General features: G+C 41.4%; 1 protein-coding gene across 1 annotated transcript in view; it reads right to left on the reverse strand.

The window, feature by feature from the left end:
• Window positions 1–19,475, reverse strand: part of ASIP (agouti signaling protein) — a 142,009-nt gene that overhangs the window by 10,958 nt on the left and 111,576 nt on the right. The window contains exons 4-6 of the mRNA XM_077769368.1: window positions 4,213–4,382; window positions 2,675–2,736; window positions 7–27 (exon numbers count right to left, since the gene is read on the reverse strand). Coding sequence (XP_077625494.1) covers window positions 7–27; window positions 2,675–2,736; window positions 4,213–4,382 — 253 coding nt within the window. The remainder of the gene's footprint in view (window positions 1–6; window positions 28–2,674; window positions 2,737–4,212; window positions 4,383–19,475) is intronic.

Here is a 19,475-nt window from a genome sequence, read left to right on the forward strand (position 1 = left end):
AGCAACGTTCTTCATCGAAGCCTTTTTCTGTGGGGAAAAGCTGGGGCTGCTCAATCCGGCCAGGCCCGCCCCGCCCCGCTCGCCTCTGCCAGGGAACTCTTTGGGCTATGGAGGCCCCAGACCAGACATCCTTACCCGCAGCCCACCGTCCATTCGACACCATGCCCACAGGGAACCCCAGCGGATCCCTGACTCCCCCAATCATCTATCCCTTGCTTCCAAACCCAGTAACACTTACTAACCTGGCTGCGCCTGTCCCACTTTCCTCACTGGGGGATCCCACTCAGTTCTGGGTGTTCCTCCTTCCAGTATATCCCCAATCTCTGGCAGTTCTGCCTTCCCATTAATCCGGATCCACTCACTTCTTCACCACCTCGCTACCCTGGGCCAGGCCACTATCTTTAGTTTGTTGCTCTGGTCCACTTACAGTCCATCCTCAGTTGCACCAAACGGACCTCTCCGAAGACCTGTGATGGCATTCACTCTGGCTTAAAGCCCTAAGTAGGTTTACTTTGAATTTAGAATAAACCATAAACGTCACCTAGGCCCTCGAGGACCTCTGGTTTGGCTGCGCCCGCTTCTCTGAGCTGATTTTACCACACTGTTCCATTGGCCTTTCTTCCTTGAACTTAAGCACAGAGTTCCTGACCCTTAACACTCCCCTGCTTACGCTGTGTGTCTCTCTCTCAGAAATAAATTTAAAAAAACAAAACAAAACATAAAAAAAAAAAAAGAAAAAGAGGGGGGGCGCCTCGGTGGCTCTGTCGGTTAAGCGTCCGACTTCGGCTCAGGTCATGATCTCACGGTTCGTGGGTTCAAGCCCCGTGTCAGGCTCTGTGCTGACAGCTCAGAGCCTGGAGCCTGCTTCAGATTCTGTATCTCCCTCTCTCTCTGACCCTCCCCTGCTCACGCTGTCTCTCTTTCTCTCTCTCAGAAAAAAAAAAAAATTTTTTTTAAAAAGCAGAGAGTTCCTGCTGCAGGGCTTTTGAACTGGCTACCCACTTCCCTGAAACCATTCTTTGTTGTGCTGTTGAGTACAGGTACTTGAAATGTGTCTAGTGCAACTGCAGAACTGAGTTTTCAAATTTTATTTAATTTTAATCTACATTTAGAAATAGAAGCAGCTAAAATTTTTTCTTTAAAAAATTGTTGTTAGGACCACAGCTGACTTTATTAAAAATTAGCATCGGAATTGAGATGTACTGTAAGTGTAAAGATACATCACCAGTTTTCAGACTTAGCACATACACAAAAAATGTAAAATATCTCACTAACTTTTTATATTGGTTACATATTAAAATGATAATATTTTGTATATACTGGGTTAAGTAAAACATTAAACTTAATGACATGTGCTTCTTTTTACTTTTTTTTTAATGTAGCTACTAGAAAATTTAATATATTTGGCCTACGGTTTATTTCTAATTTCATTGCTGCTTGAGCTGCAATGAGCTGAGTTTTTCAGTATTTAAGTGTTACTTCCTTAGGGAGGGCTTCTGAGACCACTCTTCACTCTCATTACCATGCTTTAATTCCTTTACAGTGTTTATCATTATCTGAATTTATTTTACCTATTTAATGGTTTACTCATTGTTTGTTTTTCTCTTTTCCCCACAAGAATGTAAATTACATGATAGCAGGGATATATGTCTCTTGTTCATTTCCACCTTCCCTGTAGCTAGCATGCAAAAATATCTGTCAACTATGTATTCTTATATGTCAATCATCTGATCTGCTTGTTCACTCTAGAAAAAGTCTAGAGAGGAGCAGGGACTTTCTCAAGATCACACAGTGCCAGGTCTAAGACAAGAATAATGTGTACATTTCAACAATGCCTGAATCTAATATTTCCCAAAGTGTGGGAACCTGCACCATGGTAGTATGATTTTAGGTGCTACGTGAGTATTAAATGATGTTAAATCACATAATGAGAAAAGATTCTTTTTTCAATCTCTTTCAATTTTAAAGGCTTAGTTTGGTGCCAATATATTATTAATGCTTTCCCAACACTTTCTAATCTGACTTTTAACAATAAGCCTCAGATTTAGAGCATTTGGCAAGTGACTCCATCCAGCTAAATTTCACTAAAAATGTTTTGTTTTCATGATACTTATTTTTATGGCAAGTGATAATTGATTTTTGCTCATAGTTATATATTTTTTAAGTTTTAATTTTAAACAAATAAATAGGTGAAACTCAGTTATGGCAAAAATTCTGTGTGTGTGTGGGCGGGGTGTGTCCCTGGCTGGCTTAGTTGGTAGAGCATGCAACTCTTGATCTCAGGGTTGTAAGTTCAAGCCCCATGTTGGATGTAGAGATTATTTAAAAATAAATATTTAAAATAAAATTGTGGGAAATGGTTCTGAAATAATTGAGGTTTAGGAAACCTAAACCTTTTTGCATTCAGTCAAAAGAATGAACGATGGTGACATTTCAGTCAGGGGGCTAGCTAGTATAAGAAGATGCTTTTTAGCAGGTAAGCTATTTTGCTCAGTGAACCTTAGCTCTCTGGGCTTCTATGGGGGGTCTGGTTCAGGGCTATAGGGCAGGAAGGCTTTAGATAGCTTTCAGCTTCTTTGGTTCACGAAAGCCAGGAAAGTCTTTCATTTAGTTCCTAGCTGGAACTCCCTTTTAAGTCTGGTCCCGCCCCCACAATGAGAACTCTCAGTCCTACCTTGGAAGATCTCTTCTTTTCCGCCTCTTTTCTGCTGATCTTTTCAGATTTCTTGTTCAGCGCTTCAAAGAGAGACAGAAGGAGCAAAGCCAGATGTTTCTGGAGGCCATGAGCTACAGTAAAGTGGGAGATGTGGAGGGGGCTCCAGGAAATCTCAGGATGTGGGAGAAGAGGAGTTGGCTGCATGAATTACAACTTGGGACTTAGGCAGCAGGTTCTTGTTAGCCTGGCTGCTGACTTGGAGCCAGGACTGAAAGAAAAATATCTTCTGAGGGAAAGCAAAGAGGAAATCCAAGAAGGCCCTGAAAAATGGACTCTCAGTGTCATGTACATGGATGGACCTGTATTTCCTGTATTTCTGTTTTACATTTCTCAGAGCTATGGAGCCAGGCACATCTGATTTGAATCCTGACTCTGCCACATAACAGCTGTGTTTCCTAGGGCGCCTGAGTTGTTCAGCTGATTAAGCTTAAGTCTGACTTGATTTTGGCTGAGGTCATGATCTCACAGTTCCTGCGTTCCATACTCATGTCAGGCTCTGTGCTGACAGTGCTGAGCCTGCTTGGGATTATCTCTCTCCCTTTCTCTCTGTTCCTCTGCAGCTCATGTTCTCTCTCTCTCTCTCTCTCTCTCTCTCTCTCTCAAAATAAACTTAAAAAAAAATAGCTGTTTCCTTAGGCAAACTACTTAACCTCCTTAAGACCTAGTTTTCTCATCTGCAAACAGGTACTCTAGTATCTACCTTGCAGGGTTGTCTTGAAGATCAACAAGGTACCTTTATAAAGTTAGAAGTCTGGCACATCAAAGGTGATTGATCAGTGATGTAACCCAACCCCTTCCCTGCTCCTTCCCTGATATGACTAAAATATTCTCTTTTCCTAGTGAGAGGCAAGGCAGTGAAGGATATTAGTTTTGAACTTGAGTTCTGGAATCAAAACCTGGGTTTGAATTCTGGCTCTGCTAGTTGAGAACTGTGTGCTAGTCACTTTGCTAAGCCTCAATTTCCTCAACTGTAAAACAGGAATAAAAATAGTACTCTCTTCACAGTGCCTAAAACACAAGGCATATATCTGTTACTATTATTTTTATCAGATGAAATTGAACTAGAACATGTTCAATGCCAGGCCCTAACAGCCCTGACATTTTCCCCTGAGCAGTCATTCTCCATTCTCAACACTGAAAAGACTAGTTCATCCTACACTTATATTCTGCAGCATTTTCTAGATTTTTTACTGTTGATAGTTCTTTGATTCAGTAAGTTTCAGAAATGCCAAGTTAAACCAAATTCATGAAGTGTTTTGACTTCAGGGTTTCTCAGAGCATCTAACATGCAAAGGTACATATTAGCTTGGTGGTATGCAGAGCTTATGAGTCAAGGAATATTTTATGCTTCTAGGATTACTTTGAAGAATGAACATGAAGGAGCTCTGACCTATGTCAGTGAATCCTGGTATCAGCCTGGGGAGTATGTTTGACATCTTGCAGCCCCTTCTCATGGACTGGAGTCCAGAGACCAGGTGTCAAGCTAGCCTACTTACCTACAATAGAGACAGAAGGGAGATCCAACAGGTTCATGGAGGAGTTGGTCCTCAGGCTCCTGTCATCTCCGGGTTTTTCCTCAGGTGCCAGGTGACTGTAGGCGGTGAGGAGGCACAGGGAGACCAGCAAGGTGGCCAGGAGTAGGCGGAGGATATTCATCTCTGAAGGACTGAGTGGGACAGAGAAGGCAGTCAGGCTGGTGGGTCAGGGGTCCTGGCAAGAGGATGTGCCCTCTTGCTTTCCTTGTGTTTCTCTGGGCTGGTGCTCTGACCCCATTTTCTAAGTGTCGCAGTGGAGTCAGAGGACCACCAAGGCTGAGGACAGGAAAGCAGAGCTGATGAAGGAAGAAGAGAGGAAAGGAGAGATGGGGAGGGGAAGAGAGACAAGGAAAGGAGGGAGACAGAAGCAAAGGGAAAAGGAATGCATTGCTGTTGGTCTCTGCCATCCTGAGGGTGGGGTGATGGGTTTTTTTTTTAAGTTGATGGCCCCAAAGACCCTAGGCCTGGGCAGAGTTGTTGAAAGGTCTCAATAGTGCCTCACAGTGGCAGAGATTTTACTATGGTGCACAGAATGAGGCTTATAAGACTCTGAGAAAGATGCAGGGATAGATGGCATCTTCAGACAAGTGCGTATGTTGGCACATATGCCGTATTCCCGTGCCCAGAGGGAATGATTGAAGGTATGGTTTGTGTGAGAAGGATGAACCTGTTGACATAGGCTAACTGGATTTACTGACTTATTGCTAGCTGGATTTTGATGAAGCAGACCAGAGTGGATTTCGTCCCACGAATACCTTCCTTTGGCTTAATCAGGGCTGAGAGCTTCAGTAGCATCTTCATCTTCACTGTGTGTGGGATCTCCATGCCTTACCTGCTCTGTGAATTGTTCCCTCTGTTCTGGGAAAAAAACTGAGACTGCTATCTCAAGGTTCTCTCTGCCCTGCCATAAGACATGGTGGGAAGAGAATAAAACAATATGTTCATGCTGGTTCTGCCCAATCCTGGGCTCCCTTACGGCAGCCTGGCAATTTCTAGCCTACTCCTCCCACCTCTCAGCTTAATAAACTGCAATGAATGAAATACAATTTCTTAGAACCTAAGTAACTTAGTGGAACTAAATTAAAACTAAAAGTATGGAGTCTGGAAAGGGTGAAATCTCAGTGAAATTTATCTTATTTTTGTGTTGGGAGAGAGCTAAAAATGAGTGTTCCTTGCATGAATCCTGGAGAGCAATATGTATATTCTAAACGTAAAATAGGTTCATAATGCCTAGTTGTATTATGATCCTCAGGGTCAGATTTTTTTTTAGAATTTTGTGGATTTTAGGAAACAAATATTACCTATATACTATATTAAACCACATACAATGGGTCTGGGAACACCCATAATAAAATATTGGTACTTCTGCAGCAAAAAGGTGGGGATATTCATAATAAACAGGATAAACAAAGACTATGAATTTATTTACACCACTTGAGGATAGGTTTTGTTGCCAAGATACTTTAGGTAAGGTCAGATTTTGCTGCCAAAGAAAAAGAAAACTGATAGTTTTCAGAGTTTGGGGATTTTGCAATTTCAGGTAAAGGACTATAGACCTTACAAACCCTCATTGCTGTTACTACTCAACATGGGACACCCACTCCCTGCTATTAATACAGTATAATAATGCTGACAGCAATGACCACCTATGCAATTGTGTTTCTCAAGAGTAATTTGTTCTTCCCCTCTGTAGTGGTGGACGTTATTCTTTGATCTGTGGTATCATTGATGACAATACCTTCTCTTAAACTCGTCATCTGCTTTAAGTTACTGCTTATGACTTAACATGAGTTTCTGTTCAGCATGGTGGATATAAAGAATCCAGAAAGGGGAGTCAGGTCACCTGGATGTACCTGCTATTTAAGTGGCTGTGTGACCCTGGGCCCATCTGGGCCTCTGCTTTCTCATCTGTAAAAAGAGAGGATGGAGGGGGCACCTGGGTGGCTCAGTCGGCTAAGCGTCCGACTTCAGCTCAGGTCATGATCTTATGGTTTGTGGGTTCTGGCCCCATGTCAGGCTCTGTGCTGACAGCCAGCTCAGGGCCTGGAGCCTGCTTTGGATACTTTGTCTCCCTTTCTCTCTGACCCTCCTCTGCTCACACTGCTTCCCTCTCTGTCTCAGAAATAAATAAAACATTAAAAAAAAGAGAGAGAGAGGGGATAGGGGGCACCTGGGTGGCTCAGTTGGTCAGGCTGCCGACTCTTGTTTTTAGCTCAGGTCAAGATGTTGTGGTTTTGTAGGCTTGAGCCCCTTTGTCAGGATCTGCGCTGCTGGTGCAGAGCCTGCTTGGGGTTCTCTCTCCCCCTATCTCTCTGCCCCTTCCCCACTTGTGCTGTCTCTGTCTCTCTCAAAATAAATAAATAAACTTTAAAAAAATTTTTTAAAAGAGAGGATAGGACTACGTGATCTAATACACCTTATGAGGCACAGAGTGGAACTTAATAAAGGTTTGTTTAATGAATGAAAGAATCTTAGACCTTTCTATTCTAAAATCCTACAAATCGGTGATTTCTGATTCTTGCTTCCTGGGCTTTAGGGCAGGTTAAACAGTTGTATAAAGATTTTGTAAAGGCCCTTGTGTATCCTTAAGAGTCAGGGGATTCGCAAATGCATCAATGTGACTGAATCTGATTAAACTCTGAAAAAGAGGGCATGGGAAGTCATGGCTAAATGCAATTGTCTGTGTACCTCAGGATTCTTGTTGATGTGTGTGTGCGCGTATGTGTGTCTGTATGTGTGTGGAGTGTGCACACTATAAGGGCTCTGACTGAGGGAATATGGGAGGTAATAGTATCCAGATCATCTCTGAGGATGGTAAAATGAGTAGACAGTATATCAGTATAGAGTGCCCACTCAGCGTGCACTGCAGACATCCCCTTAGCTATGGCACTGGGTATAGTCTGATATCTTAATCCTCTAGGGTCAATGCCTTAGTCCCCAAGCAAAGGAAAGGATTATAATTTCCCAATAATGAGGAGGGGCTAACGACCTATTGGGACAGAGGTATAGTGAAAGATAATAACTGAGGAAGAGGTAAAGGCAGCAGAGTCTTCTTGATCAGAGTGAACAATATTAGTTGCTGACCATACTAGATGTTAATGAGATGCAGCCCTGACAGCCTGCCCTGGGTTTTGCTTGTGGCATCAGTGAGGGGAGCCAGGGTATCTAGGAAGCCAGCAATTTGCCATTGCAGGGAAGGTGGGCTCTGTTTGTTGTAATAGTGGCTTCTACCAATCCTGCCAAGCACCAATGCCAAAGGGTACAGGCGTCTCGGTTAAGTCATCCCTGTGAAGGAAAAAAGTGGCCAGAGGCAAAGTAGTGTTTGGTAGGGCCCAACATGGAGGAGCATCTCATTTAGGCCAGTGGTGTTGGAGGGAGATGCTACCCTGATCAGTCTTTTGGAACAAAACATATACTTGGGAAGAAAGGGAAATTAAAGCAGGAGGGAATCTTTTTTTTTGTTTGTTTGTTTTTAGTTTATTGTCAAGTTGGTTTCCATATAACACCCAGTGCTCATCCCAAAAAGTGCCCTCCTCCATGCCCATAATTCATTTTCTCCTCTCCCCCACCCCCATCAACCCTCAGTTTGTTCTCAGTATTTAAGAATCTCTTATGGTTTGCCCTCCTTGCTCTCCTTAACTATTTTTCCCCTCCCCCTCCGCCATGGTCCTCTGTTAAGTTTCTCCTGTTCCAACATATGGTATCTGTCTTTCTCTGCCTGACTTATTTTACTTAGCATAATACCCTCGAGTTCCATCCACGTTGCTATAAATGGCCAGATTTCATTTTCTCATTGCCATGTAGTATTCCATTGTCTATATAAACCACATCTTTTTGATCCACTTGTCAGTTTAGGCTCTTTTCATGATTTGGCTATTGTTGAAAGTGCTGCTATGAACATTGAGGTACATGTGCCCCTATGCATCAGCACTCCTGTATCCCTTGAGTAAATTCCTAGCAGTGCTATTGCTGGGTCAGAGGGAAGTTTTATTGTTAACTTTTTGAGGAATCTCCACACTGTTTTTCCAGAGCGGCTGCACAAAGTAGGAGGGAATCTTAACTTTGAAATTGTCTGCAAAACTTTGCCCATATGTGCATGGGGGCGAAGGTCTATAGCTTTCTCTGGATCCATAATGGGGTCTTAGGCCTTTAAAAAGCTCAGAACCCTTTCTTTGCAACCTGAGTGGGGCTTATCCAGAATCACAGGCACATGAAATCAGAGGACACTGTCATTTTTTTTCTGTTCTATTGAGTTCTGAATTATTGAGTTCTATAATTGGAAAAATGTGCTTATGGGAAGGAGTATATCATTCCAGACTAGTGCTGATATAAAATAAAGAAATATAATAATGATGCAAACCAAAGAATATAAACACTATGGTCCCATTTGTGAACAAATATCAAAACTCCCTCAAAAGTAAATGTGCTTTGGGTGCCTGGGTGGCTCAGTTGGTTAAGCGTCTGACTTCAGCTCAGGTCATGATCTCACGGTTTGTGGGTTCGAGCCCCGCGTCGGGCTCTGTGCTGACAACTAGTTCAGAGTCTGGAGCCTGTCTTTAGATTCTGTGTCTCTCTCTCTCTGACCCTCCCCTGCTCATGCTGTCTCTACCTCCCTCTCTCTCTCAAAAACAAAACAAAACAAAACAAAAAAACCCACCTAAATATGCTTACATATGCAAAGAAAAAAAAAGCATGGAAGGAGACACATTAAAATGTTAATAATGATTACTTCTTAGGAGTGGAATTAAGGATGGGGAGTGAGGTAGAGAAATACACTTCTTCATGTACTCCTGTATTTGAATTTTTTTTCAAGAGCTTTATTACTTTGCAACAAAAAATAAGGGATGATAGAAATAATATACTGAATGCTACTTGACATAGCATCAAAGGATTTAAAGAAGATGGATGAAGAGTTATATTTGATTTGTGACAATGAGACTGTGGAATTTGCATGACCCTCCTTCTTTGTACCTCACATTCAAGGTACAGTTTTCTTTCAGCACCTACTGCTCTGTCACCATAATATAGAGCTTTCTCATAATATATTATCCTTTTACTCTCTTCACTGCCCTATAACACTTTCAAAGCCTTTTACCCTTCTTCTGATTCACCAGCCACTGTTTCTGATATAACAAAACCTGGGAGAGGACCACACAATTTTTGTGGTGGTTTTGTTTCTCAGCCAAATTAGCTATACCAAACGCTGAAGGTCAGGGCCGGAGAAGAAATGTCACTCATTCATGGTTACCTAAATTCCCTACACCAGATATTCAGCAGGTGTATAGGGATCCTATCACCCCACACATTTTTGGCCCATCTGGGCAGCAGGTGACATACGTCCATGACAGGTACCCTGGCTGTAGAGGCTTAGGAGGCTCCATTAGGGCTATTGGCTAATTCCTTAATGTTCACTAGGACTTATCAGTGATGATAATTTCTGGGGTAGAATGAGGGTGTCAATATGTTTTGTCTACCCAGTTTTGTCCTAGAATAGCCAGCCAATCAAGCAACAAATATTTTTTGAATGCCATGGGAAGTTAATGTTACTAGATTAGACAGATCTCTGAGAAGGGGAAGAGAAGGAGAAGCAAAGAAAGAAGGGTCCAGAGAACTTTGGGACATGGTTTCAGAAGAGCAAATTTTGCTGAGGGTATGAATGGGACACCAAAAGGGAAGAAGGGACTGATGGGAAGGGCCTGGTGAAGCCTTGGTTGTAAATTTGGCTCACTTCTTAAGACTGCCTCCTTATGAATGGGCCTGAATGAAAGGCACTTGAGTGACTGAACCCAACATGCCAAGGGATCCTTTAGTCAACATCATCCATGACACCTGAGGAAAACATTAGAATGACAAAGACAACTGAGCATGAGGAATTTACCAACTTCTTAGTTCTTGCTCTGTCTTTGGTTAACCTAGTCCCAGAGGTTCAGCATCCCTGCTGAACTGCTAACCAAAATTATGCTAAGCCAAGCGACAAACACTGTTGCTTGGACAACTGTGAATGTCTCTTAACTGACATCCTATCTCCCTTCTTGTCCTGTTCCATCCGTTCCCTCAATAGTAGCCAGAGTAATTGGGGATGGGGGGCATCATTTTTGAAATAAAATAAAAATTTCCTGCAAAGCTCTGTTACTCTCTCTGGACTCATCTAATAGAGTCTCCTGTTCAATCACTATATTCCAGACATAATGTACCCCTTTCTGTTCCTAGAATATGCTAAACTATTTACTATCTCAGTGCCTTTACTGTCATTTCCTTAACTCTAAATGTTCCTTCCTTGGTCTTGAACTTGATTCCCTCAGCCTTTCACATGACTAGATCACTAGCAACCTTTGGATCTTTGTACAAATATCATCTCTTTCTTTGACTACTTTATCTGAAAGTGTCCTTTCTCCAGTTTCTGTCTATCCCATCATCCATTTCTTTCATAGCTCTTACAAATGAGCAATTATCGATGTTTATCTTCATATTGGCCTTCTTTCTCTTGTATAATTTAAACTCCCACAGGGCAGGGACTTTGTTGTCATATTCATTTTGCTACCCTCACTGCTAAGCAATGCCTGGCACACACATCAATAAATATTTGGTGAATAACTGAATGAATGAATGAATAAACGAATGGGTGAAAAAGAAAATCCAACAACAGAAAATTTTCAGATTCCCTGGTCCCTTCAGGCCTACACAACCGGTTAAAAGTCAGATTTGAGGGGTGCCTGGGTGGCTCACTCGGGCAAGCATCTGACTTCAGCTCAGGTCATGATCTCATGGTTGGTGGATTCGAACCCCATGTCAGGCTCTGTGCTGACAGCTAGCTCAGAGCCTGGAGGCTGCTTCGGATTCTGTGTCTCCCTCTCTCTGACACTCCCCTGCTCAGGCTGCCTCTATCTCAGAAATAAATAAAAAACATTAAAAAAAAGTCAGATTTGATTGTGATTCAATGTCTTTTCCTTGGCCTGTGTTCTGTCATACTAGGGCTTGGACAAATCTTGAGTTTCATCTGCAGCCCTTATCTGAGTGCTAGGATGGGACCCTGGCTTTTCTTAATATCTTTGATTTTGTGCTTGACAGAAAAAGGTAAAAGAGATAATTTGCTTTGTAGATAAAAGTGCCTGGCAAGGAGGCCATGATGAGGATATAAGAATCATCGGGCTTTAGAAAACATGGAAAGAGCCTAAGTGTCCATCAACTGATGAATGGGTCAAGAAGATGTGGTTTATCTATACAATGGAATACTACATAGCAATGAGAAAGAATGAAATCTGGCCATTTGTAGCAACATGGATGGACCTTGAGGGTGTTATGCTGAGTGAAATAAGTCAGGCAGAGAAGCACAGATACCATATGTTTGCATGTATAGGAGGATTAGGAGGAACTTAACAGAGGACCATGGGGGAGAAGAAGGGGAAAAATAGTTGGGGAGAGGGAGGGAGGCAAACCATGAGAGACTCTTGAATGCTGAGAACAAACTGAGGGTTGATGGGTGTGGGGGAGGGGGGGTGATGGGCACAGAGGAGGGCACTTGTTGGGATGAGCACTGGGTGTTATATGGAAACCAACTTGACAATAAACTATTTAAGAAAAAAAATTAAAAAAAAAGAATCATAGGGCTTTAGAACTGGAAGAAACTTTAAGGATCTTGTTCAAGGAACTTAAGGCTGGCTATGCATTAGAATTATCAGGGGAGCTTTTTGCCACCCTGCTCACAGTACTGTGTTAAGATACAATTTACATACAGTAAAACCCACAAACTTTAAATATCCAGCTTGGTGAATTTTAACTTTTATATACACTTATGTAACCACCACTCAGTTCAAAGTATAAAACCCTCCTTTCACCGCTGAAAGTTCCCTTGTGCCTCTTTCTGGTCAATACCCATTTTTACTCCTCAGAAGTAACCTCTATTCTGACTCCAACCATCATTGATCATTTTTTTCTGTTTTTTGTACTAATAAAAATTGAATCATACTGAATGAAATCTTTTGTGTCTGACATTTCTTTTACTGAACATTTTTGAGGTTTTATCTACTTTGTTGCATACATAAGTGGTTTGTTTTATTATTATTATTATATTATTGCCGACTAGTATATGGTTTTAAATATACCACATTTGTTTATCCATTCTTTTAGGTGCTTTTGCAATAAGTAAACCCAAACCTTGTCCTAGGCACACTGAATCTGAATCTCTAGGAATGAAGCCTGGGAGACATATTTAAAAAAAAATTTTTTTTTACAGTGTAGTTATTCATTTCAAGAGAGACAAAGAGAACAAGCGGGGGAGGGGCAGAGAGGAGGAGAGAGAAAATCCCAAACAGGCTCTGCACTGTCAGCACAGAACCCTATGCAGGGCTCAAACTCATGAAACATGAGACCATGACCTGAGCCAAAACCAAGAGTCAGACGCTTAACTGACTGAGCCACCCAGGTGACCCCTTGGGAGACATATTTTTAATAAGCTTCCAGGCAACTGTGATACACAGCCATGTATGAGAAACATTAATTTTGTCCATCCACCCTGGTTCTGTAGATAAGAAAACTGAGGCTCAGAGTAGGAAAGCTTCCTAAGCAGACACTTGAATCAGTAAGAGGCAAGGATAGAACTTCTTCCACCGGTCTGCTCTTTGCCCTGTAAGACAACTCAAACTGCTAATTAGTGACAGAGGCAGGGACATAAATCATAATAGCTTCCATTTATTGAGTACCTGCTCTATCCCAGACTCTACTCTAGGCCTGTTACGTACATTTACTCGTCTTAACAAACTACATTTCGTAGCTGAGGAAACTGAAATCCAGAGTGGCCCAAAGGACAGAAGTAGTGAGTGAAGAGAGAGGAGTCAATCCTAAGTCTCCCTGACTCGAGTCACACAAGAAGGTTGGTACCTTTTCCTGAAGTGGAAAGGAGGAAAACTACAAACTCCTTGATTTGGTGGCCTGCCATTCAGGCTTAGTCCAGCTCACTAAGGTAGAAATAAAAAACAAAACAAAACAAAGCAAAACAGTATTTACCCTGCTTTTCACACCCTGGTTTTAGAACTCCTTCAGTTCTATATAGTTAGTACTCCATTAGTGGAAGTTGACTGTCAGTTTGATTAAAAATGTTCCAGCTAAGGGGAGGGTGGTGTGTTTGCTTAATCACTAGCTCTTTCTTCTCTACTGACAAATCTCTGTACAGGGGTGGGGACTACAAATGCTGCCAGTGAGTCTGTCAGGGATGGCTCCCACACATTTGGGAAGCAAGTTTCCCAAAGTGGGGAGGGCCTTGACTCTTTCAAGGGAGGAGTAAACTGACCCTAGCTATCAGGAACTGGAATGAGTCAGAGACATATCTGCTAGTTGAGATGTTGAACCTGGAGTCCTGGGAGTCTGGAAAGCTTTGTTTTTCAATAATGAGGGAGTCTGGGAAGTTTAAGAGAGGGGCTAGCTGAGGGAAATAGAGACTTCTCTTATGTAACTGGTAGGACTGAGGGAGCAGGATGGGAAAAAATGGGGAAGGAGAGAATAAAGCTTGTGGTGATTGACAAAGACTCTCTCTCTGACCAAACTAGAGACTCTTCTGAGACTTCTCACCTAGGCCTCAGTCTTGGCCCTCATTCTGTCTTTGGCCTGCCTAGCACAGTTTTTAGCAAGAATTCTGTCAATTTAGGGATGCCTGGGTAGCTCAGTCCGTTGAGTGTCCAACTCTTGATTTCAGCTCAGGTCATGATCTCACAGTTGGTGGGATAAAGCCTTGCATCGGGCTTTTCACTGACAGTGCAGAGCCTGCTTGGGATCCTCTCTCTCTTCTCTCTCTGCCCCTTCCCCACCATGTGTGCTCTCTCTCTCACTCTCAAAATAAATACATGTTAAAAAAAAAAAAAAGAAAGCTGTCAATTTAGTGATACTATCCTCACCCTTGAGAATATCTGATTGAGTTCCTCCCCTTTTAAAAAAATGTTTATTTATTTATTTTGAGAGAGAGAGAGAGCACATGTGGGGAAGGCATAGAAAGAGAGAATCCCTAGTAGAGGAGGGGCAGAGGGATAGGGAGAGAGAGAATCCCAAGCAGGCTCCTCAGCGCAGAGCCCGAGGTGTGGCTCAGTCCTGCATCTACTGACCCTCACTCTGCTCGTTGGCTATGAATCCCCAACTATCTTTGCTGTATTCAGAGTTGACCCTGACCTCCATCCCTTATTGCACTATCCCTCTTGAAAGAGTCCTGAATAGCTCTCTGCTCCTCCCCGTTCGACAGACAGCCGCATCTTCTGGTGCAGTGCCAGCTGCGTCCCCGAGACACGATGGTGAAGGTCGGAGTCAACGGATTTGGCCGCATTGGGCGCCTGGTCACCAGGGCTGCTTTTANCTCCTTACATATAAGAATTTTTTATTTAACAATACCAAAACAATTTGATTTCTTGAGCTCTTTCTACATACACAGACAAATTTGACTATTGTGATTGAACTGACTAATGTTTATGTCTAACAGATACTGTATTGAATAGTATTCTTTTTTAAATGTTTTTATTTATTTATTTTGAGAGAGACAGAGTCCACAAGCAGGGGAGGGGCAGAGGGAGAGATAGAGAGAATCCCAAGCAGGTTCTATGCTCAGCACACAGCCTGCTGTGGGGCTTGACCCCGTGACCATGGGATTGTGACCTGAACCAAAATCAAGAGTCAGAAGCTCAATCAACTGAGCCACCCAGGCTCCCCCAAGCTGAATAATATTCTAATGGGTGGTTTTGGCCTTAGGTGGAAAATTGGCTTCAGGATTCTTCTTCTGAGATCAAGAACCATGTAGGAGGCCTAGCATCTCCCTAAGGGGCCCTGAGTTAGAATTTGAGAGAAGGCTTAAGGCTATGTTCCTCCTCAAGAAGCAAAGGACATAAATCATCCAGGCAGCTTCTTTTCAGCATGAAATGTCTTCATGTTCTAATGAAATAGGGGTCAGAGTCCAGGCTTCTCAGATATTTGTTTCCACAGTATACAAGGAATACAATGATTATAGGAGCTGCTAAAATGATTACTTTGATCTCCTGACATCATTCCCTACAGGCTGATTTAGTGCTCATCACTCAACAAGACCTCAGTGGGGATACCCTGATTTTGTTTTTGTCCTCCAGAAACCACTTCTTTCCCAGAAAAGACTATGCTGTCTTCTGATCTTCTAAATTCCTTTGACTTGGAGCACATTCTGCACTCACTAAACATGGCCCGAAGCTAGGCTGATGGTTTTGCTACAGCTCTCAACAACTTTACAGCAAATGGAAGGGAAGAGGCTTTGATGTCAAATGAAATTTTCTGCAGGAAAGGATCAAGGCAGAACCAAGGAAACACAGCTGAGCAAATCTTAAGAGTATATATGAATTTGTTCTGAGAGAAGGTAGAAAAAGTTTTGAAACAGATGCCTGGGCCAGTGTTTCTGGAGAGGGTCAAGATCTCCTGATGTGACAAAGTCCTCCAAAATAATCAAATTAAACCCAAAGTGCCTCCAGCGTGTCATTCCTTCTCTTAGCATCTCTCCAATGAAAATGACAGAACAAATGTCCAATGTTGCTGAAGTAGAGAAAATACATTTGCAATTGAAAATCCTAACCTGAGCTTTTCTTGTGGGCAATAAAATGTGCCCAAGCATCCACTTTGAAATCTCAAATATTTAGAAAAGGAAGAGGAGGCTTTGTCATAAACAGAATTTTGGTGGTCTGTTTTGGCTCTACTAAATATGAAATGAACCAGTTCTACACAGGCAGATTGATCACAAATCCTAAATTCTGCTCTGTGAGAAGCATTAGAAATCTGTCACTATAAGTGACTTTTTGAAGACATTTACGGAAGTACTAAAATTTTACTCTAGAGTTAGAGTTGAGATTTTAGAGTACTTCTTTCTAAGGAATTTTAATTAATTAATTTTTTACTGCTAGAAAATAGAAAAAGCAGAGTAAAGAAGTTACTAGTTAGCAGAAGGTAAATTTCTTTCTTTATGCTAAACTCCTAACTATTCTGATGCATAAAGTGAAACAAATTTGTTTAGCTTTCCTGAAAACTGGGAAGTAAAGGATGACTAAGAAGTTCTTTAATTTTTTAAATGTTTATTTATTTATTTTTGAGAAAGAGAGAGAGAGAGGGTGAGCAGGGGAGGAGCAGAGAGAGAGGGAGAGAGAGAATTCCAAGCAGATGGAATTCCAGATGTGCTGACAGCACAGAGCCCAATGCAGGGCTCAAACCCACAAACTGCAAGATCATGACCTGAGCTGAAGTCGGGCACCCAACCCTAACTGAGCCACCCAGATGCCTCATCTAAGAAGTTCTTTAAACTTTCCAAAGTAACAGCAGCTTCACTCATTCTGAAAGCATAGTTAAGTTATCAACTAAACTCCATATGCTTTCCCTCAAGGAACAGAAGCCAAAGGAACTTTGTTTCTGATCTTGCTGCAGAAGACGCTTATTGCTTGCTTGTCTCTAATTTCAAAGACAAGAATAAGAAAACAACCAATCATATCACAAAAATTATTCCAAACTTCACTCCATCTCATGGGCAGGAAGAAGCAAAAGTAGAGGGTAGCATTTATTTTATAGAGAGGATCTCTAGCAACTCAGGTCATTTGAAACTTAGAGAAGACAGAATCGCTACAGGCAGCAGAAGAGTGTTTTCCTCCTACTTACAGTGCCCTTTAATCAGCCTCTGTAATGTAAGGGAAGCTGAAGCTGAGCGTCTTCCATGTCCTTAGGCGAGATGTGTTGCAGTGAGATTTTTAAAAGACCTGGGGAGCTCCCAGCAGCTGGCTTCCCATCTCATCCTTTTGCTTTCAGCCAAGCAAAGACCGTTGCCTTCATATTCATCTTAGTGGCCACAAGGATGTCTAATATCCCTATATTTGTTGTCTGATTTCCATATATTTTTCTTTAGTCTTGGAATTGTAATTGGTGTTGACACTGAAGTTAGGAGAAGTTGAAAAGGAAGTTGTTGCACTGAGAATACTCATGGGCAAGATTTAATGAGAATTTACTTCACAATGGATCCCAGGAGATAGAATGAAACTTTGGCCTAAGGGGTTAACCTGGAAAAACAAATCCTGCCTGAGAAGGATTTAATTCAGCTTCTTTCAGAAATTCTGGGTGGCTAAGGAGCACTTGGTGGAGAGGTCAAACCCTAGATGGGCAGATTGTTGAGGCTTAGCTTGTCTCATTAGTAAAATCTCTTTAGAGACTTTCAATATTGGTCTCATAATTTTCAAATTTCTAAGTAAATTTTCATTAGTTGACGGTTCTGCCCCTCTGCTGGCTTTGTGGGTTATTAGGCTGAGGTTCTCTTCTTCTCCTTATTGACTTGGGTTTCACTTAAACAAACTAGAATTACAAGGCCACAATTTATGGCCCTCCTGGGTCATGTGAAGCTTAGAGACTCAGGAGCACCTTAACATACAGCCCTGCAGCAAGCATTATGTGTTTTTGTCAGGATGGCAGTGGAAGTGTGATAGGAAGGGGCATAGCTCTACATTGATTTATCCTTACTTCTTGTTTCTCTCTACATATTTTTAAAATTCCAGTATAGTTAACATATAGTTATATTATTTTCAGGTGTAGAATTCGAAACATTCCTCATTGCTCAGCAAAATAAGTGTACTCAATCCCCTTCCCCTGTTTTACCCATCCCTCTGCCTACCTTCCCTCTGGTAACCACCAATTTGTTCTCCATAGTTAAAAGGCTGTTTTTTGGTTTGTCTCTCTTTTTTTTTTCCTTTGTTTGTTTTGTTTCTTGAATTCCACATATGAGTGAAATCATATGGCATTTGTCTTTCTCTGACTGACTTCTTTCACTTAGCAATGTACTTTCCAGCTACATCCATGTTGTTGCAAATGGCAGGATTTCATTCTTTTTTTTTTTTTTGGCTGAGTAAGATTCTGTCATATATATATCTCACATCTTCTTTATCCATTCATGTATCAATGCATACTTCGGTTGCTTCCATAATTTGGCTATTATAAATGATGCTGCAATAAACATAGGGGTACAATATCCTTTCAAATTAGTGTTTTGTATTCTTTGGGTAAACAGCAGTGAAATTATTGGATTATATGGTGATTCCATTTTAATTTTTTGAGGAACCTCCATACTGTTTTCTACAGTGGCTGTACCAGTTTGCATTCCCACCAACAGTACAACAAGGGTTCCCTTTTTCTCTACATCCTCTTCAACATCTGCTGTTTCTTATGTTTTCGATTTTAGGTATTCTGATAGGAACAAAGTGATATCTCATTGTGGTTTTGATTTGCATTTCTCTGATGATGAGCATCTTTTCATGTGTCTGTTGGCCATCTATATGTCTTCTTTGGAGAAATGTCTGTTCATGTCTTCTGCCTATTTTTTAATTTGATTTTTTTTCTTTCTGGTGTTGAATTGTATAAATTCTTTATATATTTTGGATACTAAACCTTTATCAGATATGTCATTTGCAAATATCTTTTCCCATTCCCTTTTAGTTTTGCTGCTTATTTCCTTTGCTGTACAGAAGCTTTTTATTTTGATGTAGTCTCAATAGTTTAATTTTGTTTTTGTTTCCCTTGCCTCAGAAGACATATCTAGAAAAGTGTTGCAATGGCCAATGCCAGAGAAATTACTGCCTGTGCTCTCTTCCTGGATTTTTAGTTTCAGGTCTCACATTTGGGTTCTTAATCGAGTCTTAGTTTAGTTTTGTGTATGATGTAAGAAAAGTGGCCCAGTTTCATTCTTTTTTTCCCCCTCAAGATTTTATTTCAATTCCAGCCAGTTAACATACAGTGCAATATTAGTTTCAGGTGTAGAATTTAATGATTCATCACTTACATACAACACGTGGTACTCATCACAAGGGCTCTCCTTAATAGTCATCACCTATTTAACCCATCATCCTGCCCACCTCCCCTCCAATAACCATCAATTTGTTCTCTATAATTAAGACTCTGTTTCTTGGGTTGCCTCTCTTTTTTCCCCCACTATGTTCATTTATTTTGTTTCTTAATTTCCACACATGAGTGAAATCATATGGTATTTGTCTTTCTCTGACTTCTTTCACTTAGCAATGTACTTTCCAGCTACTTCACTTAATACTCTCTAGCTCCATCCATGTCATTACAAATGGCAAGATTTTACTCTTGTTTATGGCTGAGTAATATTCGTGTGTGTGTGTGTGTGTGCACACCTACACCACATCTTTTTTTTTTTTTATGTTTTTTATTTATTTCTAGGAGAGAGAGAGACAGCGTGAGCAGGG

This window comes from Crocuta crocuta, unplaced genomic scaffold, assembly GCF_008692635.1.
Source record: "Crocuta crocuta isolate KB4526 unplaced genomic scaffold, BGI_CrCroc_1.0 scaffold445, whole genome shotgun sequence".
Taxonomy (NCBI): Eukaryota; Metazoa; Chordata; class Mammalia; order Carnivora; family Hyaenidae; genus Crocuta; species Crocuta crocuta.